General features: G+C 42.5%; 1 protein-coding gene across 1 annotated transcript; it reads right to left on the minus strand.

Moving 5' to 3' along the window:
* Positions 1–21,961: 21,961 nt before the first annotated feature.
* On the minus strand, positions 21,962–25,140 carry LOC115781991 (olfactomedin-like). Its single transcript, XM_030731957.1, has 5 exons — positions 25,020–25,140; positions 24,757–24,915; positions 23,930–24,142; positions 23,590–23,722; positions 21,962–22,958 (listed from the first exon to the last, which is right to left on the minus strand). The coding sequence occupies exons 1-5, from the start codon at positions 25,056–25,058 to the stop codon at positions 22,111–22,113; spliced, it is 1,392 nt and encodes a 463-aa protein (XP_030587817.1). The 5' UTR covers positions 25,059–25,140; the 3' UTR covers positions 21,962–22,110.
* Between the last annotated feature and the right edge of the window lie 1,474 nt (positions 25,141–26,614).

Here is a 26,614-nt window from a genome sequence, read left to right on the forward strand (position 1 = left end):
TTTGATGATTTATTTAGATGTTTTTCATCTGTCTGCAACAACAACATGATCATTGTAATAGTGGACGATCTCTGCCCTTACTTTTTGAATTTAGATGCTGCTAACCAGGCTGCAGCAGCCCATCCTGTCTTATGTTTACCTACCTGTAGACTGATTAAGATGCTGTTGGTGGTCCTCAGAAACTCTTATCCTGTGGGTCAACTCCACCATGTTGTAGTAGGTGACATCCTTTGCTTGGTGCAGGGCAGCTATAACCTGCTGTAGGCTGATTGCTGGTCCATGTGGAGCTGTGCTGGTAGCTCACAGAGGCTGCAGAAGATGTTGGAGTTTGAGTCCATCCATGGGAAGAGCCAGTTAACACTTGCTCTGTTATTTATTGTCTCAAAGTGTACATAGTATGGTTTATTAATGTATTTAATAAAGTGTGCCCCCCGGCTGTATTCAGTCATGGGGCCCAAACCGAACCGTTAGTAACACGTAGAATATTCTGTAACACATTTACTGAGAAAAGGTGAAAAGTTTGATTAACTGATCTGAACATTCAAACTGAAAACAGAAATCTCAGGCTGCAAACTTCTCTGGAGGTCAAAACGAGCTCATCCAACACATTTCCAGGCAGGACTGGTTTCCCTCAAAACTGGCCAAGAACCAAGCTGTCTTCAGGTCAAACAGAGACCTTTTTAAAAATCTAAAAACAAAACCTTTCCCCCCTGCAGGCACCCATATACTTTATTTTTTGTTCTGAAAAGCAGAAAATAGAAAAATATTGTTTTTGAGTGGTGCTCTGTGCATCAAGCCTCAGCTCTCTGGCAGATGTTTTCAGAAGTTTGTTTTTCCATCTGTATGTCTGTCAGTCAGCAGACATGAAATATGGCAGAGAGGCGCTGTGTGGGCAAAGAAAGAGCTGTAATACTTTATAAAAAGGTTCTTAATAACTGTAAGTTAAATAACAATAAGGTGTTTTTAAGAATATACAATGCCCATTACCTAGCACATGTTTACATGAGGTAAAAATCAATGTTAAATGCTAATTTATCTTTCTTTTTGCTTAACCCACATTTACATTCACATGAACAGTTAACTATGTATTTCAGTGCCTCACCAGTGGAGCTGTACATGTTGTAATTATAATACAAAAAAATTATTTTTCTTATTTGTTGTGGGAATAATAATGTTAAACACAAAATCTGTTCTTTTTTTAAGATTCAATGTTGAAAGTTTTTTGAAAACTGTACTTCTTGTCAAATGCCTGTTTAAGGCGACTTCCCCTTATTAACTTATACTCATCACACGTGGCTCCAATTTAGAATCAGAATCAGAATCAGAATCAGAAGGTTTTTATTGCCATATGGGTGAACAGGTTCACAGCATTAGGAAATTGCTGCGGTACTTCGTGCTTACAGAAAAAAAACAAATAAGTATAAAAAAAAAAATTTATGTGACAAAGTGAATAAACTGAACTTCAGCAAGTGCTGCAGCTAGAGTACTGACAGGGACTAGAAAGAGAGAGCAGATTTCTCCCATATTGGCTCCCTGTTAAATCTAGAATAGAATTTAAAATCCTTCTCCTCACATACAAGGTCTTGAATAATCAGGCCCCATCTTATCTCAAAGACCTCATAGTCCCATATCACCCCAACAGAGCACTTCTCTCTCAGACTGCTGGCTTACTTGTGGTTCCTCGGATACTTAAGAGTAGAATGGGAGGCAGAGCCTTCAGCTTTCAGGCCCCTCTTCTGTGGAACCAGCTCCCAGCTTGGATTCAGGAGACAGACACCCTCTCTATTTTTAAGATTAGGCTTAAAACTTTCCTTTATGATCAAGCTTATAGTTAGGGCTGGATCAGGTGACCCTGAACCCTCCCTTAATTATGCTGCTATAGGCCTAGACTGCTGGGGGGTTCCCATAATGCACTGTTTCTTTTCATTCAGCTCTTATTACTCTGTTTATGTCCCACTCTGCATTTAATCATTAATTATTATTAATCTCTGGCTCTCTCCCCTCAGCTCTGACCAGATGACTGCTGGAGGTTTCTTGCTGTTAAAAGGGAGATTTTCCTTCCCACTGTCACCAACAGCTTGATTGGTCATTTTGATTGTTGGGTTTTCTCTGTATTATTGTAGGGTCTTTACCTCACAATACAAAGTGCCTTGAGGTGACTTGAAAAGCAATAATTGTTGGTTTCATGAATCCTGATATGACATTGTTTATGCCTAATATACAATAGCTACAAAAACCATAGTTAACAATTAATAAGTGTTTAATAACATAGATTCATGAACATCAATAAGGAATATAATAAACTGTTAATTTGTCCAAAGTTCGCTCTTAATAGTTAATGTGTTGATATTAATAGATTTATTAACTTTTTCAGGCATTATAGCTGCTAATAAAGTATACACGGCTCACTTGTTGTATCTGCATCATATCAGATGAAGCACATATTTAACCTTCATGTAAGGCTCTTTAATCTGAGTTCATCGTTAATGTGCAGTTGAAAGTATTTTCCAGTTCATATTTGAAGTAAATCTAATGTGGCACGAATGTGGTGTAATTACTTTTTCTCGTGGCTGTGGAAATGAACACACATTAATCAAAATGTTCTGAGTGGCTGCATCTGCGGTAAATCTCATATTTATTTCAAACCTAAATGATCTTAACTCAGACTGGACCATCTTTGCTTCAGCGGTCAGACCAGACCGGCGCTGACTTCTGAATGAAGTGAAGATTTATTGGTTACATGTAGAGAAGAGACGACAGAAGCCTTAAGCGTGTGTTGCTACGCAATGTTTGAGCTGTGGGCTCAGAGCGTGACCTCCGGAGTCCTCAGCAGGCCTGCAGAGACAGAAGCGAGGGGGATTAGAGAGGGCTGAGGAAGAGAGCTGTAACAATGAATTTGGGACATGGGGGATTGTGGGAGCTTACATCAGGGTGGTTGGGTGATCTGTGAGTCAGATAGCATCCAAAGTGATTTGCCATGCAGTACGTGAACAGCACCTGGCTTCAGTCAATGGCAGAGGGACCATAATCCTTTGCAACAGAATCTGTGAAACTCCTTTTGGTTTCTAGAAATGACGACAACAAAAACACATCATTACATTAAATCATTTACATTTTATTTTTGGTTACTTCTTACCATCCCTGATGGTCTCACAGGGTTTAGCACCCAGCAGCTTTGGGAACCAAAGATCTCAGATATCAGTTTGATTTGATGAGTACATCCTCCATATTTTAGTAAAGCTCTTTAAGAATATTGTAGTATAATGTTTGGTGATAAAGTAGATATTTATTTAACTTCACTTCTGTGAAGCCACTCAGTTTTTCCTGCTGCACAGCTGTGCACAGCTGGGGGAAGTGTAAGATCAGGCGTAGCAGAGTAATATTTCTATTGTAGGGTTCAGTGGGCAGATGATGATCAGCTGACCTTTGCTGCTCTTTGTGGATTTAACCAACTGAATGAAACTATATAAAAGTGCAGTGGAGGTATGAATGACCGGGGCGAGGGGGAAAAAGGATGCATAGAGCAGAGACGGGACATAACCTTATGATTGGCTGAGTGAATGTCTCCACTGCATCAGCTGGAAGGAACATCAGGCTGCAGCATATGGAAAATCAGCTGGCTTCATATCGTTATCCATTAATTACTCATTAACTAACGGTCCCATAATTCTGTTCTGTTTACAGCTGTAAATATGACAAAGAAAAAGAGGAACAATGTTGCTGGTGAAATGGAGTCTACAGTCATACATGACTTTGTTTGCAATTGTCTGTTTAATCTCCAGCTGCTGCATTAAAGTAAAACACACAAAAATGATTCAGTAATAATAATAATAACCCAATAATATAAAAAGTAAATATAAAAAATATAAAAGGACCTTTTCTTAACTTCATGTTTCACCGCTTTACACAAAAGGTATTTAATAGAAAATGATGTTTGAACTCTTGCACACCTACTCATGAGGTCATGTCAGTATCACCAGTTTTCTATTCTGCATATTTCTGATCAGATATTGTTTTTGGACCATGCTGTGTGCCGTTTAATGTACACAAACATTTGCAGCAGCAGCAAGTCTGAAAATATTCATGAACTATTCACAGAAACGAGACAGACTTTCAGCTGTGAGGACAAAACAGAGAGGGTCATATGAGTGACCTGGCAGAGATGCATGCTGGGTAGTTCATTCAGCATGTGTAGTACAAAGTTCAGCATCATTTGTGGGGGTGGGAGGATTTGTAAATGTCAGACTGTGTGCAGCATGATGATGACTGGGAACTTTTATGTGTTGGGAGGTGTAGGTTCAGCATCAGCCACCTGCCCACTCCTGCTCAGCTCCGGTCAATAAGGGTGCAGTTCATGTTTGAGTCCCTCACCCAGCACGATGTGGCGTGCCGACTGGCGGAGCGCTGTGGAGTGCTTTTAGATGATTTTTTTGATTGTTTTTTTAAATGCCTTTTGAGGAGACTGCAGCACAGAGGCCCGGGTACAGGCTGAATGATGATGAACCGCAGTCACACGCGTTCAGATGAATTACGAAAAGTGGTGGAAAAGCAGCCTCTTGTCCCGTGAGCCCTTTATCCATGACAGTAATTCCTGCTCCTGCCAAGAGCAGCTCCTTGCTGTGTCTGAGTGGGGATGAAGTTGGCAAGCTCACATTTGCTGAGTCGCTCATATTCAGGCCACCAAATACAGGCCTGTTACTCTCTGACTGATCATCAGAACAAGTGCAGTGATGAATCAAAATGAGGGAGACAGAGTCAGCTGCCTGGGGAGTCTGCTTTGTTTTGTGTGTGTGTGTGTGCGTGCGTGTGTGTGTGTGTGTGTGTGTGCGTGCGTGTGTGTGTGTGTGTGTGTGTGTGTGTGTGTGTGTGTGTGTACAGCTAACACTGAGGACCAGCTCGAGTTTTATACTTTTAAGAATGAAGAGTGCAGCTTGTCTTTCAGGGTAGAATCAGTGCTGCAGAGAGACTGGACATCAACACAGAGAGAGCTACTGAGCATCACTGTAAATCACAGGATCGATCAAATAACTATAGTATTACACATTTATTACTACACCACCCAGACCATAACAACTCCAGATACTTAGAGGGATTGTTGCAGTAACATCTTTTTAATCATCTGACTGTTGTAGATGGGAAAAGACGTTTTTGTCCAACAACAAAGAGAGAGTAAAGATTAGAGCGCTCGGCTTTGTGACAAACATTTATGCCACTGGCTACATCTGCAGTATCCAATGCCTGACGGGTTAATTCAGCTGATCTGAAACAAGCACACAAAAGGTAGACTAAAAAAACCTGAATAACAAAAGAAACAGTCAGTCAGGTAGTGAATGAATGTGTTAGCTAAAGTAGTAGCTGGGAGAAAGAAGACCATTTGGAACTGATGTTGGCAGTATATATGTAATGAGATGCAAACATATTTGGATGAAAGAGTGCTAAGTTATTTACTAAGGTTAGCAAACGTGGTTCTGAAACTGCATAGTGCTTAACAAATGTGCTAGACCACCACCCAGTGTAAGGTTTATGCCACAGCTGCCCTCGATCAACAGTATTGGTTATTACCAAAATCATTATAAACTTTATTTCTTTAACCTGTTAACAAGAATGAGCTGGATATGTTTGCAGATCAGCATCAGCAGCTGGATTAACTGAGCCACAGTGGTTTAGACCAATCAGCACCATCTATGGAGATAACTGCAGGTGTGTTCAGGTGTAACCAGTGAGAAGTGAAGTCTGAACAACCCACATGTTTATGCACACACATGATCACTAACCACACAACTGTGATCATGTGACAATCACGGTGGTGACGTAGGATCAAGTGAATAAGGTCAGACAGGCCCAGAGACCGCTCCATGACCATCAGTAACCACCGGCCGTGAGGGGAAAATATTCCCTGACTGGTTGCTAGTGGTTGATGTCAGATGTTGGTTTCTAAAGCTCAAGTTACACAGACCTACAGACCAGTCGCGCCTTTCCTGAGAGACAGAGACACAAAGACATACCTGTGAATAACAAAAACACACAACATGCACAAACAGCATCACGTTGTCTCATATCCTGAGGGTTTGGTTATGCAGCAACCTGAGCTGACTGGAGCCAACACCACACTTACTGTACTGTCTCCTCTCATTACGGGCGACAGTGATGCCTCTGCATCTTTCTCTTCTTCCCTGCACTCTGCTTCACTCCATCCATTGTTCCTCCCTTCTTTCTGTTTTCTTTCTTCTATTGAGAAAACTTTGGCTTCACTTTTTGGGAGCTTTCATATTTTTCTCCAACTCTGACCCCAACCTGCTAGCTTCTGTTCTAATAGCTGCTGTAAATCAATGCAGTCTCTCATCATCACAACATCTCTTCTCTTTCACTGCAAGTGATTTAGAGAGCTATGCACTACTTACAGAGCTGTCAGTATCAAACCTGACCATGGTTTGATCTGAGACTGATGAGATGTCACGTTTTCCCACTATTACAGTGTCTGAATGGACAGGCTTTAGCTCAAAGTCAATTGGGCTGCCACGAAATTCTGACTGTGTCGAGACTAAGAGGATTTGATGGACGATTTCATCATTTTTGAGCAACAGGTCAATAAAAACGCGATGCTCCTTTGCACCTCTCAGCATACTAAGCTCCAACTCAGCAGGAATGAAAGGCAGTTATCCCCTCAGCACCGTTTCAGCAGTTCAGACTTACATCGGCTCTCAGCTGTTAAGAACAGAAGTGTGTTTGTCGGCAGAAACGCCTGAGCTGGCGTTACACAGGAGTTTGTCTCGGTGAAGCCTGTCTACCTGACGAGCTCTTATCTCTCCAGGCAGTCATTTGGTCCACAAAGCTGCTGTCAGTGCCGGGCTGCTGGCTGCTCTCCTTAATGAGGCCCGCTGATCCTCTTATACAGAAACTCCACTGTACACACAAGCAGCTGTGTTTCCATCCCTTCACAGGACGTCATGCAGACGTACCTGCATTTTCTGGAGACTTACAACAGTTTTAATAAGGTGGACAAATCTAATTTTTTGCCTAATTTTTTGCTTGATACTGCATGTATCTGACTGTACGCATCAGGGGGAAAAAATCACAGCGAGGATGTAGACGTCACAAAAACTAATGTATCAAATATGATACACTTGGTGTTACAGGGTCGAGCACTTTGACTGGAAATGTACTCTAATTTATTTAGTGTGTTTCTACTCTTGATCACTCAAAGCACTTTAACGGCACATTTTAACCACTTATTCATACAGCACTTTATTCAATACACAGGGAAGAGCTATGCTAAGCTGTGCAAGATAATAGAGTTATCAGTATCATAGCTCTATGAGGACCATTCGTGTGTACTCAGTCCAGTTAACCTGCTGCTTCATGAGGCGTGGAAGACGGGCTCATTCTTTTAGCTCCAGCTGGTTTTAAATGATCTGAGAGCGACAGTGAGGAGGAATAAATAAAACACAATATTAAAAACATTGCAAATTTCATAGAAAGTCAGCAAGTGCAAGGCTTAACTGGCCTGTTCTAGGATTATATACCAGTTATAAATTGCTCACACCCATAATGGAGAACAACAAGGAGGAAATAAAGTTGTCCATTCAGTGTCATGGGCAGGCTGTGAGGCAGGAAGGATTGGACCCAACAGCAAGAGTTAAACTCAAAAAGCAGCTTTAATGCTGGAACCATCACATACGATACAAACTCCCACCCCAAGGCAGAACAGAGCCCATAATACGTTAGCCTTGGGGAAACAGAAGGGAAACACAACGACTGAGGGGATCACAACTTTGCCAAAACATAGACAACGACGTGACAAGGAACTGAAGTAGACACAGACAATATATACACACATGTATATGTATATGTTACAAAGGTAACAAGCAGGGAGTGGAAACATCCGGGAGAACAGGTGAGCAGGTTAACACTAACGAGACAAAGGAAGCAAAACTAAACAGAAAGCACACGGGCCAAGGGACTGTCAAAATAAAACAGGAAGAGACCAAACATGACGCAGACGTGACCTACAGAAAGGCTGCCACACACAGGGGATCTACACACGAGTAAATGGAAACCTAAACACAACACAGGAAACAGCAGGAAGTGAAACTAAACACAAGACACGAGACAAAAGACCAAAAGACACGGGAACACAGACGCAGGGAAAACAAGAAGAAGGGAGGACAGGAATGGGACACAACAACTAATTAAAACTACAACTACCAACAAAACTACAACAATCAAACTGTGAACAAACTGAGAAACACCAGGAAATACAACAAAAGAGAAAACACAAAACAGCCGGGAGCAGGACACTCGGAAATGCTGATGCTCTTTTCAGACAGTGGATTGAACAGTAAGCGGTGGTTTAATATAATTAAATATCTCATCTAGAACATCACCTGCTCAGGTTACTGCTGTAGCACAAGTTCCCGTGGCGATGGTGACCATTCAACTCAGAGCCTGAAGTTACTTCTCTAAGCCCCAAAACCAGTACTCGCTCTGCTTACTCTAATCTAATCAAGTCTTCACTCTTCACATATTGTCACATCATATGTGTGTATAAGGGCAATGAGACCTCCATCGTGCTGGACCATTAGTGAAGGGAGTTATTTGACAGGAAAGGAGATTCTTCTACTGGCTGATGCTTGTGGTGCAGCCACAACAATCTTAGAGCACGCCCCCAGCTGCCCCCCTCTGACCATCAACGGTGCTGCTGTGGAGAGGGTGAGCAGCACTAAGTTTCTGGGTGTGCATGAGAACCTCTCCTGGACCCTCAACACCACTTCTCTGGCCAAGAAGCCTCACCAGCGCCTCTACTTTCTCCGTAAGCTGCAAAGAGCCAGAGCCCCAGCCCCCATCATGTGCACAGGGGCACGATCGACACCATCCTGACCAGCTGTGTGGTATGGCGCCTGCACAGCTTCTTGCCGCAGGACTCTTCAGTGCATCGTGAGAGCAGCTGAGAAGATCATCGCCTCACCCAAAAAGCCCTCTGTATTGCTGTGGACCCCACCCACCCGTCACACACCCTCTTCAGCCCGCTGCCATCAGGGAGGAGACTGCAGAGTCTCCGAGCCAGGACGAGCAGACTGAGGGACAGCTTCAGCTGTCAGGGCACTCAGCTCGCTCCCTGCTCTGCTGCCCCCTCCTCCTGCTGCCCCTGCACACACAAGCCCCTGATCCTGAGCACCCCACCCCCACCCCCACCCCCTCCTCCCATCCACCACCACCACCAATGTCGCCAAATTACTCAGGTAGTGCACTACCACCTCAAAGACTTTATATGTTAAATGCCTCATGTCTCTGTCACTTTTGTAATTATTATTTTTAGACTTATTTCTTAATTTTAGTGGTTTCTACACTCTTTTGCACTTTAGATGCACTTTAGATTTAGATGCATGTTTACACCGTTCCACCTCAGGTCTGAGAGTAAGGCAGCTTCAATCCTCTGTATGTCCTGCACAAACTTTGACTTTGATTCTTTTGTTTGTTTTTTATTTGTGTAATAATAATAATAATACTAATAATAAAAACTTGCACTTTTGTTGTTTCTCACCTGTCCTAACCACAGAGAACAGACTATAAAGAAGAGGCTCTCACAGCAAAGGCCTTTGCTGTCCATCTCACTCAGAGTAAATCTGTGAATGAATAATGCATCTGTGGTAATCCGTGAAGCTGGTGGCAGCTATTGGCTGATAGAAGCCCTCATCAATAAGAGCAATGATACGCGGCTGACCCCGAGGGGAGCTGCAGACATCTAATAAGACCAAACGATGACTGTAATTCGATGATAAGATTGGATTGTGTGTGACTGTTGTCTCGTCGGGAATTGACAGTCATGAGACGGAAACAAGAGAAAACAGCATCCCTGCGTTAGCCGCTTAAATGGTTTAATTAAATCAAACACGATTCATTTTAGATGAGGAATCCAGCTGGAGGTGGTTATTTGGCTTTTTCTATCAGCCTGCTGCATCGGTTTGTGTGAAGTGCAAATGTGTGTGCGCTGCTGTCAGCTGGCCGTCCATGCACGCTGAAGTGATTGAAAGAGGCAGAAAAGAGCAGAGGCAGCGTGGAGTTTTCCTTTAGGGCTAAAACCAGCTAACAAGAGCTACTCTATTAAAGATTATAAGATTAAAGAGGCTCTGAGCTGATCCACTCCCTAAGTGCTTCCACTCCTCTGTCTGCTTCAGCTTATCATGCATAACTGACCCTCGCTGCTTTGAAAAGCCTTCGGCTGAGTGGCTGACAGCATTGTGGATGCTGACTGTATGCTGCATATTTACTACACTGTAAATGGTCACTCTGCCTAATTAGCTTCATACACAGTTCTGTGCAGTAACACATAGTATTACCATACTTCATGGCCGACAGTCTCATTTTTGAACAAGCTGTGGCCACCACTGTGAATACCAATGACATGACAACACACATATACATGACTTTTTCTCTTTGATTCAATGGACTCATTTTACTCGTGTGGCGATTCTCCATCAACAACCAGTGGGGGGGCAGAACGTCAGCTCAGGCTCCTCAGGTCGTCACCAGGCCCCAATAGCAGCTGATATGTTGAATGCCAGATCAAACCTGGACCCTCTGTGGCTGAGATTATGTGAAGTACCCTCTGAAAGTTTGCTAGAAGATGTGAATGCAGTATTACACACAATCCCTACTGCGACCATCACTGAAACCAACCAGCTGATCTTTACGGCTGCAGCAGTGATCTTTGAGATGCTTGGCTTTAAGATTAACAGCCACAAGGAGCAGGACCCTCCATGGAGAAGACTAGAGGCCAAGACCAAGCCAGCACGGAGGGAGGTCAGCCGGCTCTCAGAGCTGCAGACAGGAGTGATGAAGAGAGGGGCGCCTAAGAGGTACATCAGGCTGTGTGCTAGGGCTGCTCGATTTTTTTGGTCAATATTGAAATCACGATTATTTAACACGATTACTCGCTGACTTTATAAATACACTGAATTTATTTCACTTGAAGAAGAGTGAAGACCTTGAAATCTAATGCACTGCTGCAATGTCTTCAAAATAAATAAATACTACAGTGAAAATAAAATACAAGATAAAATATAAATAAATTACAACATAAATGCATTCCAAGTTAAACAAATAATAAATAAATAGAAAGGTAATACCAGCTGTTATGACCAATAACACTAAGAAGAAATAGGGCCCACTTATTTAGACCAAATACATCTTAGTGCCACAGCACACTGACAGATCCCGCACATGTTTGCAAAATTTATATTCAGTTAATTCCAGTCAGTAACTCAATCCAAGAACATGGAGGCTGGCCCATTATAGCCCAGAGCAAACAGGAAACAAGTTCAGCTTCAGAACAAACCTAAATTATTCAGGCCAACACAGCAAACAGCGGTTACGCTGGCAGGGCTGCGGCGTGTGAACTCGAGCTGGTTGAACAGATTGGTTGTGTTGCCGGATGGTGCAGAAACCACCGAGCAGCAAATCTGGGTTCATTTATGTTTTAATTACCGTGCGCTGTTTTACCTGCAGTGCCGGAAACAAATAAAAAGTCGGGACTTTTCCCTCCTGGGTCCTCGCTCTTTGTGGTCAGCTTTTTTTTTTTGAGTATGAATATATTTGTAGTTTTTCCTCTTCTTTGTTTATCCCCTCTCATCCATTCCAGTAGTTTCAGAATCTCCCTCCAGGAGATTTTTGTAACATTTGTGAGTCCTTATACTGATGCTATGATTATTATTCCTTATACAGAGATGCTTATTGTTCTCTCACTGATAAATTCAAAAACTGTGGTTAAAAAAAAGTAGCCAAAAATACACGGGAGGAACCGACGGTGCTGAAAAGGCCAATCGTGTAGCTACATTTGGCGGGAAGTGCGCGTCAGGCTACATCGTAGATTACAGCGTAGGATTCAGAGTTTCCAGTTACGACGTAGATTTCCTGATCAGGGTGGAGCATGACCACACGCTAATCAACTCATAATGCATGTGCACCAGCATAAGTGCTGGGAATGTCACTGGCCACTATGTAGGGCACATTGGAGGCTTCACAAAGACTCAACACTGCAGCATAAATCAGGGATAAGAGAATACTTGTAGAGCATAATGTGAGAAAATCATTTTAATAATTTTTTTTATGTCGATTCCACTGTTTCTGTGATCGCTTGGAGCCAAAATCGAAATCGAAATTGAAATTTGATTAATTGCACAGCCCCACTGTATACCATACCTGAGGCCTTAGAGACTGCCCAGCAAAGACTCACTGCTTTGGCTGCTTGAAGAGGTAAACCAGAGAGACAGAAGGGGAAAACACAGGACTTAAATACATGAGGGCTGATGAGGGAAAAAGACACATGTGGGAAACACAGGTGAACATCATAACACTAACGACACAGGACCATGACAGTTACGGATGTCACAAATGTTAAATCTAAAATGGAAATGCTAATGCGGATCTGCTAAATGTCATCACTGTGGTCAGATGTTTACCTGCAGCATTACTGCTGCAACTTTAATGTAGCAGAGGTCTGAAATATACAGGGCAATCATCAGAAGGAGAGTGCCTTCAGAAAGCAGGGCTCAATGTGACCATACAGCTAAACCACAGCAGGCAAAAACCACCACAGCACAGCTGCTTCAGGTAAGGAGTGAAAAAGACTGCATGTTTATGAATCTGCAAAATTCAAGAACATCAACAAGAAGCTTTGTTTGCTGAAGCAAGTTTGGTCTCACCAGAAAAATAAATGGGAAGGCCTGAGTCTCAGTGAAAGGGCTCCTGTGTCTAAATGCAGTTCATGTTATTTTATCCATTTACTGCGGGCTCTGTCCAGCCTTGTGTCAACATCAGGCCAGCAGCAGTGCCAGAATCTGGTCAGCAGAAATGCTGCCTTTGACTTATGAGCTGAACTCGGTGTTTGAGACTACAGTAGCTCAGTACAAGACATGTAAGACAGCACATCTGAACATAAATCCATTACAATTATACAGTATGGGATGGCGTGTGTGTTTAATGGGTGCTCAACATGAGAAACATCTGTGACACAGTAGTACAATGTGGAGGAAAACCCAAGTTCAACAGTAAAACTGTCCACCCTGTGTGTGAATTAACTGGCTCTGAAACACACAAACCCACACTCCCACCCACACTCCCTTTCCATCCACCCTGTCATTTCAGGAGGGGATGGTGCGCTGAGCAGCTTTTTAAAAAACGTATTTATATCTTCAAACTCTCAGATGCCTTGTCATTACAACGCTTTATATAGCTTCGAGGATGGTTCCACCCATCGCAGCGCTACTCCCACACAGCTTTCTCCTCACATCTCCATTTCTCATCAAGGCCAACACCTTTGTGGTTTTACTGAAACGGGCCCAGCAAAGTCTCACAACCTTTTTAGCAGCATCAGCAGCGGGAAACATCTGGCTGTGCCGCTGTAAAACTGCAGGTGGACACTTTGCCATCTAGTTCCTGCTTTCTCCTTTTGGATTCACCTCAGTGAGTCTTTATCTCCTAAAAGCCACGAGGTAAATGGCAGCCAATCCAGGGTTAGGGTTAGGAGGACATATGCTAGCCTGTGGACTTAGCTAGGTCTCTCTGTGGACTATTTTGACCAGTCGCTGCAATGAATGTCGCTATCTAGCTAACTCAGAGTTAGCTGACTTTGAGTTAGTTGGTGCAAAGACCTCAGGTTATGATGCTTTGTGAAATAGTCACAAAATGTTATAAACTCATGTTCATGGCCTCAGTTTTTCTGACAGACCTGGGTGATGCAGAAGATTTATGGTAAAAAATTAAATGCTAATGGAGCCAAATAGATTTTCAGTTGGGAGATACCAGTTTCAAAGTTTTGCTAAAAAAAAGGACAATTCAGTAAATTTTAAATTTAAGTTTTTGAACGTTTCCACTAGTACCTACTCAGCTCAACTTGACTCGGCTTTTAGGGTTGTGTATTAGGTGGTAGTACCTGGTACCAGGTACTCTTTTAGTACCTACTCAGCTGGGGCTCCACGTGAGCCGAGTCAAGCGGAAAACGTGAGCAGACTGCATGCCACTGATTGGCCAGGGGGTGATGTCACTAGATGAATCATGAGCGTGACTCTTTCACAAGAATTAAAGCCGCCATTTTTGAAACCCAGAAATGGCTCCACACTGACCACCACAAAAGCCCAAAAGTCTCAAACACAAACAGTCGCTTCGTCTAGCTTCCTCTGGATTCTGCCATCAGCCATCCAGCGACCGTTTGTGTTTGTGTCACATACAAATGACCTCATGGGACCTTCGGGCCACCTTGCCATCAGCATCCCTCTGACGTGGGTGTCAGAGGTCAAATTGAACTGTGAGGATTCCAAAACACTTTGTTGTTGTAGCCGTTAAAACAATGTGGAGCCACGGCTGCTTAATTAGGTCAAAACTGACTGAATTCTAGAGCGAATTCATTTAAGCGAGAGAAAAATAGTAAAGAGTGACAAAATAACTGCCTAAATAAATATGTGGCTGCATATCAGGATGGCTGCTGAGCGGAAAAATGTGTGTCTAGAAAGATTTTTTTAAAATTCTGGATTAACTTTAGTTTTTGCCAAAATGCATTGAACTACAAATGTTATGTTTCTGTAGGGCTTAAGAGGGGAAGTGTCAGGTAACTGATCCTCAGAAGGTGTGACCACCTCTGTCAGGTGTGTGTACAGTGCTCAGAGAAATAAAAAAGAACGATGGAACAATACTCTTTGGACAGATGAGACCAGAGTGGAGATGTTCGCCCATAATGGTCCACATTTGGTGAAAACCAAACACAGCATGTCGGCACAAACACCTCAGACCAACTGTGAGCACGGTGCTGGAGGTTTGCTGATTTGGGCTTGTTTTGCAGCCACAGGATCTGGGCTCCCCGCAGTCACTGGGTCGACCACAAACTCCTCTGTATACCAAAGTATTCTAGAGCTCCATATGAGGCTGACAGGTAAAGCTTGGCTGAAGTGCTGATTGGATGATGATCCCAAGCAAAAAGAAAAGAATGGCAGTGTTGCTAGGTGTAGTCTAGCCATATTCCAGATCTCAGTCCACTGAACTGCTGTGGTAGAGCCTTAAGAAAGCTGTGCAAAAACAAATGCCTGCAAACCTCGATGATCTGAACTCTGTAAGGAAGAGTGGATCAAAAGTCCTCCACAAAGATGTCAGAGACTGATACGCAAAACATTTACTTCAAGTTATTGTTGGTAAAAGTGGTTCTACAAGCTCCTGACTCATGGCCTGTACTCTGTACAGTCTGTGAAACTATGAAAACTTTCTTTTTCACATGACCGTATCTATGGATGATATACAGGAAAGTGCAATGTGGTAAGGAGGCGATACGAGAAGGACAGGGATGGGTTGGGGTGAAGGGAAGGAGGCGAAGGAGGGAGGCTGGGAGGAGTCGCACTAGTCGAGGGAGGAGGTAGAGGTAAAATTGGTGTGTAATTACTCTCCTACTCTCTGAAATTAGAGGGGAGGACAGTTCTGCCGACCTTCTACTGGAGCCTGATGTCGCCTTTCCTTTTTTATTCCTCAGTTCCACCCATGTGGGGTATCACGAGGAGTTTGCTCTCTGCAGATCACATTACTATGAGAATTGTTTCTGCCAAACAGTCATTCTGGTTATGCACCAAGTGATTTGACATCTGCATCTTAAAAACATAAAGTCTCTGTATCAATAGGATGACAGAATAAAGCAGAATTGATTTGTAATTTATTTTACTAACCAATCATTAGGCAGAGGATTGAAATTTAAAGCCACCTCACTGTGTTATTAAAATACTGGGATACACTCAGGGGTTAAAGTGGAGTTCGGCAGTAAGGAAAACTATCAAGAACTCACAGAGGATATGTTTGATAGTTATTTATGAAGTGACTGTCATTTTACAAAGTAATTGTGCTCTGGTAGTAGTGGCAGTAGTTTCACTTCCTCCCCACAGCACAACAACAGTAAGGCTTCCTGTTCTCCTGAACTGCACTACCAACAACTCCTTTTACACAACGCGTCATTATCTTATTAATATAAATAAAATATGCAGTAATGCAGCTGCTTCCATCATTGGTGGGAGAAGAAAGCAGCTTAACACTGCATCTGTGTCTGCAGCTAAGCTCGAAAAAGACTGCATGAAAGCACGAACCTGCAGTGATTCACTGTTTGGTGCAAAAATAAAAGCAATACTTTTCTCATGAATTGTGCTCTGCTCTCATCACACCTCCTCATATGGCAGTGTCACATTTCTATCACATCCACAGTTATTACTACACACGACCCTCTCAATATACACATATATATACATTAAAGCTTGCATAACAAACAGTCGGCCTTGATCAGTTTGTTCCTTGGGGGGACATTTTGCAGGATTATACAGATTCTCTCCAAGTATTTCACTGGGGCAACAATAGGAAAGGCAGGATGTTGAGCCGGTGAAGAGGAAACTAATTTTCATGATCCTCTTTTGGTACAGTGTGTGCAGCTCTGTTTTCTCTCCTCAGCTTCTGCCAGACTGGATATTTTAGCTTCACAAATAACACTTGAAGGCAGAGTGTCCCTCGAAGCAGAAGAAATATCTTTTTGGTTAATTAAAGTCTCACAGAGCCAAAGGGCCTCTGCTTGTATTTGGGTGGAAAAAAACTGTAGATGGAATGAAAGTATGAATGAACAAATATGTGTATATGAAGAACCTATAAATAAAAACTTGCACTATCTTATCAGTGCTGGCTGAACCGGCTACAGCAGAGGTCAAAGGTAAAGCTTTCTTTTCTTGGTACTGGAGGAGCAACAAGTTGATTGGTCATGAGTAGCTATGAAAATGATCCTTGTTTCCCATCAATCACTTGCAGCAGATGGCTGCTGGTCTTGGTCTTGTCTCGGTCTCGGGTTAGGTGGTCTTGATTACACGCTGCCCTGAGATTGGTTTGTCTCTTCCTGCCGTACCATACTGTGATACGTACTGTATCACAGTATGGTATGGCAGCTGCACTGAGGCAGACAGGGTCAGGCTTCAGAGGGTAGTCAAGACAGCACAAAGAATCGTTGGCTGCCCTCTCCCCTCCCTGATGGACATCTACACCTCCTGCTGCATCAGCAGAGCCAGGAACATCATCAAGGACAGCTCACACCCTGGCTTTGACCTGTTTGACCTGCTGCCCTCTGGCAGGCGCTACAGGTGCATCAAAGCCAGAACAAACAGACTCAAGAACAGTTTCTTCGCCAGAGCAATCACCACCATGAACTCACACACTCACCCACTGTAACTGTGCAATATTATATTATTCATACTGAACAATATCTGACATTCCTATATTGTGTAATATCCAGTATTCATTCACTAGTGCAATATTCATTCACCAAGTGCAATATTCATCATCTTCATTATTATATGTATACACATATTTACTTTTCTTACAATGTACAGATGCACCAATGTATGTATATATTTTTATACATTCTATTTTTTGTATATTTTACACATTGTTTATTTCTGTATATCTCTTGATTATATTGATCATACTAGATTATAATATTTTTATAATATTTTTATTTTAGAGAGTTTGATTTTCTGTACATGGCACTGAACAGGAGTGGCCCTCCAATCTCATTGTACATCCTGTATAATGACAATAAAGGCATTCTATTCTATTCTATTCTATTAAAAATGACTTCTTCCTTCCCAGCATCACTGCTCGCTTGCTAACATGGAATCATCTGATCACTGGGATTCTCTCTCTGCTACTGCAGGGTCTTTATCATCCAGTATTGTGAACTGAACTGGAGCACACCCACAGACATGCACATACACAACACAAGCATTCTTCATTCACACAATAATCCAGTGCAGTGCTACTATAATCTGATTAACTTCTCATAGTCTTCCTCTGCTCCGCCCATCTATTTTTAAGCTGCACATTCTTCATGAATAACACGTCATCATTGTTACTTGTTCCTATTCAACCTTTTAAAGTTTAGCATTAGCACTAGAGGTCTGTCTAATTACAGTGTGACTGTAACAGTACCTGTAATCAGCAGTAATAGAGGCAGTGCATGCTGATTACAGAACAGAAGCAGAACCATGGTGCTAATGCTGATGGGAGGGGGGAGGGTGATGGAGGGGATTAACACTCCTGAGACCTCATGTATGCGCTCTAATGCAGATCTGCCTGTGGAAACCTCTGCTCAGCATTCCTTCAGAAGATGCTAAAATGTCCAAACATTCAGGTTAGGTTATATTTTTAACTTTCGTAGATCATGAAATATAATAATTCCTTCCTCTTTTAAAACTTTTAAATTAATGAGACACACTGTTTCAGAAAAATGTAACCAGCCATCAGTGCTTAAGTAAAAGAAGAGTCATTACAGCCTTCTTGTCTCTCTGTGCAGTCTGCCCAAATTATTCTTTCTGCCATCAGAACTCCATTAAATTGCTGCTCACTAGATGTTCTTTTTTTGTGTGTGTTAAAAACTTTGAAGATAGTTTTGATGACAATGAAAGCTTTCTATTTCTATTTCTATTTCTATTACACACAAGTTTCTTTAGAAGAAACATAATTTTGGAGGAATTTTGGCCCCGTCTTCTTTGCAGCACTGCTTCAGTTCATTGAGGTTTGCATGCATTTATCTACGCACAGCTCTCTGAAGGTGGCACCACAGCACTCTGTTGCAGATTTGATGCTGTGCTCGGGATCATTGTCCGGTTGCATAATCCAGTTTGGGATGCCTCGGTTTGATAGATGGCCTCACATTTGACTCTAGAGGAGTTCACGGTCGACTGAGTGCCTGAAAGATGTCCTGATCCCGTCGTCGTCCCTCCGTCATCGTGCTGACATTTGATTTGAGGTGTGTTGCTGATATGTTGTGTTTATTCTTTTATAGCCAAACATCTCCTCTTTGGTTTTGTCTGTCTGAAGGACATCGTTCCACATGTCTGTGGTTTGTTCAGATGCAGCTTTCCAAACCTAAGCCGCGCTGTCATGTTTCCTCCTGGCAGCTCTTCCAGACCAGCCACACTCGTTCAGTCTTTTTATAATTGCACCATCATGAACTTTAACATTTAGCATGCTAACTGAGGCCCGTAGAGTCTGAGACATGGCTCTTAGTTTCTGTTTTCTCACAGTTCCTCTGAGCATTGCACGGTCCGACCTTGGGATGGATTTATTGGGATTTCCACCCATGCAGAGATTGTAGCATTGTCCTAATAAATTCCTGAATGCTCCAGAGCAGCAAACTCCAAAACTGCAGCCTTCATAGAGGTGCTCACACTCACTGATGATCAGTTAAGCAGGTGGATTTAATCAGCAGCACCTGGCTGCTATTTACCTTCTTGACTCCTCTGGAAGCAGCCAGGCTGAACTTAGCTCCTGCAGGACTGCTTTTCTACGAGGCTACACCAAAGACCTCTCTAATTAAATCAAACTCCATTGTTTGTGCTTGTGTGACCTGTACATGATCACAAAAGAGCTTTGTAAGGTTTGCAAATGTATCAGCCATTTGCAAGTAAAAACAATCACTTGTGAAATGTGATGCTGCCACCATTTGTGATGTGTGTACACAGTGCCTCTGTGGCCAGTCTTTGTTTGGATTTGATGCTCCCAACAGAAACTGTTGAGTCTTGTCTACAAACTTTTGAAAAGCTTTACTGTGTAACAAAAGGTTAAAATACTTCAAACCCTGTTCCTCAGAGTTCTGCCAGATTCTGCCTGTAGACAGCACATAGTTCATGCTCACTAACCCATCCTGTCTGCAGAGTCCAAAACCAAAAGGCACAAACAGCAGTCAGTGTGTGGCCTCTGCTCTGCACCAACCTGTGATTTAAGCTGAAAACATGGCCTGGTGGCGCTGTAGCTCACTGCAGGGTCAGCCAATGTCTGGTAACCATCTGTACTTGATACCGGTTGCCAGTCATAATGGCCACATGCATCCGATAATGTGACATTACATATTTATGAGTAATGATGATGTGATGATGAGTTAAGGTGAAGCTGTCAGACCATCATCGGGTCTTGCAAACAAACAAGAATGGACTTCCGGGCATAAACATGATGATCCTCTGTAAGTGGTCAATAACTCCTCAGCCCAAAACGATTAGTGACCGTGCAACGAAGACGGGATACAAGAACTGTAACAGTAGCCTGGAGTCGGTGTAAGCCTCTCTGCAGGCACAAGATAGCAGCTTAAACTGAAAACTCAAAGTTGGCTTCTGCATTCATATCTAAATTTGAAAACTTGTCATGTGGAGGGTGAAAATCCAGCTTCACTGCCTCAATTTCATTTTGATAGTAACAGTTTAATAAGCACCCTGTTTATGCAAAATGTTTCATTGTTACCTGGCGCAGTGATGCTACACAAATATGCAGAAAAGGGTTGAAAGTGTTGGAGACCTCCACTGGGCTCAGATATTAATATTATATGTGGCATTTTACAGTATGTGACGGTGTCAGCAATGAAGGAGTGGATTTCAAGAAGAAAAACCTTAAATCTGTAAAGGTTCAGCATCCAGCAGCCTGTCATTACAGAACATGCAGATTGTGCCCAGCCTATTTTAACTGCACAGAAACACGAATCCAGTGCGACCGCATACACGGTGAACAGCAGACCATTGAGTTTTGTCGTGAGCCAGCAGGCTGCTGTTTGGCTTCTTTAAATCTGCAGGGCGGCACGTCTGTCATTATGAGAGCTTTGGGTGTGTCTGACAGGCAGCCAGCCAGAAACTGGAAACCAGGGCACAGCAGCAGGAACATCTGTCCTGCTCCACTCCACAGTGACACCACACTGCCACCTCCTGCACACACCGGGTACAACTACACCTTTCCTTGTCTGCTTTGAAAATTACATAGGGTAGAGTTATTTTTCATGGTTATGATTTGTTGTTTTGTTGCTTTATTGATTATAAAACAGCAGATTTTATTGCTAATTTCTCACCTATGATTTGACAGGCTTAAAAAAGTAGGAAATCACATGAAACAATAGACTGACTTTCCATAGGCACTGATACACCCCCCATGCTATCAGAAAAAAAATCACATTCACGTGTGACTTCTTTGCACGATGGAGCTTTGGCCTGCATGTGTGGGTGTATAGTGGTGCACTGACACTATAACACTGGTGCTGATTTCTGGGAGTGTTCCTGAGCCCATGCAGTGACTCCCACGACAGAATCGTGCTGTTTTTGTAAAGCAGTGTCATCTCAGGGTCTGAAGATCAGCGGCTGTATTGATTTTTGGCCTTGTCCCTGTTACACAAAGATTTCTGCAGATTCTGTGAATTTATGACATTTGTTCTGTAGATGATGTGATATTCACCTTCTTTGCAGTTTCACACATTATTGTGAAATTGTTCCTCAGTTCATCTTGGTGAACTTCTGCCCATGTTTTCCTTCTTTTTATACCTAATCATGTCACTGACCTGCTGCCAGGTAACCTCATTAGTTCCTCCAGCTGTTTTTAGTACCTCTTACTTTTCCAGCCTTTTGTTGCCCCGTCCCGACTTTTTTGAGACATGTTGCATCAAATTCAAAGTCAGCTAATATTTTATTAAAATGGTAAATTTTCTGTGTTCTGTTGTGAATCAAATTTGGGTTTATGATATCTGCTAATCATTTTTTATTTACATTTTACAGTCAGCAGTTTGTGGTTGGGTTCGGCTCACAAGTCTTCACTCATAGAAATCTTATAAGAACTCTAAGACAAAAAGTGGAAATGTGTATGAGACTTAATGTGAAAGCTGATTATCTTCTAGTCTCTGAAACTTGCAGTTCAAACTACCCCTAAATCTGAACTAAGTGGTGATCAGTGAATATTGACAGTCAATAAAAAGATTGTTTATCTGTGTGTGTGTGTGTGTGTGTGTGTGTGTGTATGTGTGTGTGTGTGTGTGTGTGTGTGTGTGTGTGTGTGTGTGTGCATGTGTGTGTGTGTGTGCGTGTGTGTGTGTGTGTGTGTGTGCATGTGTGTGTAAAGAAAGGCAAAGGAGAATCTTGTCATTGAGGTCTTTATTAGGATCCGTTAACAGAACACTGTGTACAGCGTACATGATATACCTTTAGCATTAGCATTGCCTGCTAACACTGCTGTTACATAAAATAATCTGGTTGCTGTTTTCTTGCTGAGTCATGTGACCATAACTCTCCATGAAGCATCCAATCAGAAGTGGACCTGGTAGGCCAGTAAGTATCCATCGTTGTACATGTAGAGCTGCCGGTTGGTGGGGTTGTAGCTCAGACTGGCCACTCCTTTAGCTACCTTCTCCATCGGCAGTGCTAGCCAGTTGTCCTCTTTGCCTGTGGCTGTGTCGAAGGCGTAGAACACCTCCTCGCGGTACTCGTTAACGTAACGAGTCGCGTACATCACACCGCACACCATGAAGGCATTGCTCGCCGCCTTCTTGAACAGCCTGGTTTCCCACGTCTGTGTCACGTTGAGGGTCTTGGCCTCGCTGTCCCACAGCAGTCGGCTGATCACGAGGTTACCGTGGTTCCCTACAGAGGCATAGAGCGCCCACAGTCCCGTTTCATCTGCCTCCACATCCACATCGCTGTTGAGCCGGCAGTCGTAGTAACAGTAGGGGAACTTGTTGTTGAAGCCCACCCCAGTGCCTGGAAGGGTGACCCGTTTGACCTCGTTGGTCTTCAGGTCGTATCGGCAGATGTCTGCAGAGCGGTAGCAGTTATAGTACAGAGCCTCGCCATACAGCACGGCACTCGGACCCTCAATGGCGTTGGGGTGGCTGTGCGATGAGGCGAAGGTAAAGTCTCTGTGGTTTGTTGAGGCCATGAAGTCTTCGTAGGTCTGATAAACACGCACGGTGTTGCCCCAGATGTGACTGCTGACCAGAGGCTGAACCCAGTAGCTGTTCTTCTCCCCATTGCTCTCCATCTGGGCTTGCTTGCCCCACGAACCTGAGATGTAGCTCTTACCATAGGGACTGACTTTAGAGGTGATAGGGTCGCTGATGTTGGTGATCAGGCCTTTCAGGCAGTACTTTTTGTCACCTGAAACAGAGAAAGATCTGTTATTTATCATTTATCATTCCCTGAGGGCACAGGTTTGTTTTGCTCAAATCTGCTTTCAGATAGGACCAGCAAAATGAGCTTTTTTATTTCTTTATGTGGAAAACCTAATGAGGTGATTGAGCAGCACCAAGGAACTGAACAGAGATACAGCATGAGAGATGGAGCTGGGCTGCAAAGTGTCTTGTAGACATTATTTGTGTTAAACTTCCTTGAATAGCGCCCCCTTTATGTGATTTAATAACTGGGTGTGCACATGGACCTGTAGCTGATCTGCAGCTGATCTCAGCTGATCTCGGCCTGGCTGGACTAACATTATGCTCCATTTCGGATGTGGATGTAACCTGAGCATCAGCTCTTTATTTTTTCTTCATTGCTACAAAATGTTCTCAGTTCAGTTTTTCTAACTGATGAATGCAAACCTGAAAGCTGTGCTCCAAAATAATAATCCAGTGCTCCCACCGAGCTGATGGATAATTTACAGATAATTGATTGTAACAGATTCATTGATGATTGATTTTTCTGTCTCACACACACACACACACACACACACACACACACACACACACACACACACACACACACACACACACACACACACACACACACACACCTCTGAAGTCTTTGGGGATCGACTTGCAGGACTCCACATTGTTCTTTAGGTGGCGCAGTTTCTCCTTCACAGCCTTCATGTTAACTGTGTCTGAGTTTTGGATCTTTTTTACATCTTTATGCAGTTTCTCCACCTGTCAAACACAGACATGACAACAGAAAGTTTTCTTTTTCCTTTTTTATTGCAACATGTTTTATTCTGTCTTATTGCATTTTATTATACTATTATTGTATTTATTATTATGATATATCACAACATATTTGCTGGAGCTGGTGACCTGACGTAGTGCAACATTCTTATTTTTTCTGTGTTGTGCTGCCACGTGCTGTTTTTGCTCTACCTCTCTCGAGAGTTTCTGTGTGTCTGAGTTGTTGAGCTGGGTTTGGACCTCATCGATGTTCTGCTTTAACGTGCTGAGCTCCTGGCCCAGCTGACGCAGATGCAGTTCTGTGTACAGGCCGCGGAAGTGCAGGTAGTTGTAAGGCTCCAGCCGGGTTGTAAAGTTGGCGACCTGATCCTGGATCAGAGGGAGGCGCTGGCTGGAGAACATCAGCTGCAGGAAATGCAGACAAAAAATCCTGTGACTTTGTTACTCCAGATTAAAGCTGAAATCTTTTTGTTTGCCAGCGATTAACATCTAACATTCAAAACACAGACAGGAAGTGATTTCTGAGGGGGCCTTACCAGCTCCTGAAGCTGGGGGGGTTGTTCGATCACCTTTTTCTATAAGAACTGTATAAAAATGCCCCCAAAATGAAAACTATATGGAAAGAGGTACTTTTACACCAAAGGTTTCCAAGTGGCCAATGAGAAATATCATTCATAATAAACATAATGGTGCAGCCTGATAATATAACAGTTTGAACATTTTAATCTAGAGCGTAAGTGTAACAAAGACCAATAAAGTTTATTTTCTAGTTTTCGGTGGGAATTCCACAACAAGCTTTTTGGATTTTTCAAGAATAAATGTGTAGGAGGCCAACGAGGAATTAAATTTATTAACTACAGATACACAGTATTGATGATAATAATAATAATGAATTAATAAATGATGTTTTCTGATGATATTTTTACTTATATTGTAGTATTTTTATACTATGCTGTTAGTACTTGAAGTAGCAGACCTGAGGCGTTCCTCCACTGAGGCGATGCTTCCTGAGTTCTTACCTCTTCTTGCAGGTCATTCAGAGATTTTTGGCAGGTCGCGACTTCCCCCAACACGCCCAAGAACTGCTGAGCGGGGAAGAGCCACGCGGTGGAGTTTACCTCGCACGCACACGCGTTTGACTTCTTGTAGCCCGACACTCGCTGACTCTGGCTGTCGGCCTGATTTTGGAGACAGCAGGTTAAATCCTCAGGAACCACACACAGGCTGAACAAACAGCAGTTTTCCTGCGTTCTTTAATTGATGGACTGGAAGTGAGACTCACTGTGGAGGACAGCAGCAGGAAGAGAAGCAGCTGCAGCATGTTTAGAGCTGGAGAAACAGACACACTCGGTCCTCTTCTGTTTCCTCTGGTAGAGTCGCTCACAGCAAACAGCCTTAAAGACACTTTGGGACTAAAAATATCAAACTGGAGTTCAGTGAAGCTCCTCCCTCTTTATGCATTAGTCATTTATTAGTTCTCGTTTCCTCTTTTCATCGTTTCCTAGATGATTATTTCCCATTTTGTTTTATTTAATTTTTAATGTTTTTTTACTAAAACAATTCATCAACAAAATCTTGTAATACAACTGTGTGTTTTGTGATATATGTAGAATGAACTTATTTTAAATCTGCATTCATGTGAAAAACAAGCGTAAAACGACCTTTTCAGCAAATTGTAACAAATAAATCCTGCAGATGAAAGTGATTCACTCAAAGAAACAAATTAAGATTTGCATATTTGCATAATCATTACAGAATAAATGCATCAACAGTTTAAACTGTTCAGATATTTTCATGTTGTTACTGTGTATTGAAATGTGTCGTGTGTTAAAAACATGACTGAGTTTGCAGCAGATTGCTGGCGAGCAGGTGCTGGAAGTTACAGTTTTAATTAAAGTGGGATCATCTCATCTGAACTGTTGTTCCACCACAGGTTAAAACTTTGTTTTTATTTCCCTCCAATAACCTGGAGTGCAGGTATTTACAGTGAAGCTTACTGAGCTAAAATCTGGATTATTATTAAAAGTTGAAGTGACACGATTGTCGAGTTTGTTCAGAAATCCAGCAGCTGATTCTATTGCATTAAAGGCCAACAGCAGGCTGAAGATCAGTGAAGTTAGCAACTAAAACTTGGAGCAGCGAAGGCTAAAATCTCCCACACTGAGTCAGACTCTCTGAGACTGACTGAAGCGAATACTAATGACAGTAGCAGTCACGGGACACGCCCAATTAAACTAACTTAAACTAACGAAGACAACTTGAACTTTTGAGCAAATGAGTAATTTTTAAGTCTTAGCATTAGTTTTACTTTCAGCACTTTCTTTTCTTGCAGTACAGTAAACCTGTTAACATCCACTGCATGGCCCGCTCATGGTGTAGTGTTAGGTTAACATCCACCTCTCTGGCTGCTTTGGGATCCCAGAATGAACAGAGGAAGTACATGAATGAGATCTAATCTGGAAAATAAAAAGTTCTAAATGTGCTTGTTAAGTAAGTCAGTAAAACACAACTATATAACCTAAATTTATTTTTGGAGCTTTGCACGTGTAAAGAAGTTAAGAGCTCAGAATAGCAAATAAATGGTTTGTTGCTAAGACACTGTGTGCATAACACAAACCACAGAATAAAAATTTACATATATTATTGCAGTCTGACTCAAAGTGAGACTTTCTGTTCCTGAAAAATTCCCATTACAGCATCAGCAATTAAGACTCTGCACATACGTCTCTGTAAATCCTCAAAATAGGCACATATTAGTCACTGTCCGCATTTACATGGGTTTCTATTACATCATCCAGCCACAGCATTGAGACATGGATGCTTATTGACCAGCACACTGTAATAACATGTTATTACAGGTTCACACTGCTACTTGTG

The sequence above is a fragment of the Archocentrus centrarchus genome, chromosome 6, assembly GCF_007364275.1.
Source record: "Archocentrus centrarchus isolate MPI-CPG fArcCen1 chromosome 6, fArcCen1, whole genome shotgun sequence".
Classification (NCBI taxonomy): Eukaryota; Metazoa; Chordata; class Actinopteri; order Cichliformes; family Cichlidae; genus Archocentrus; species Archocentrus centrarchus.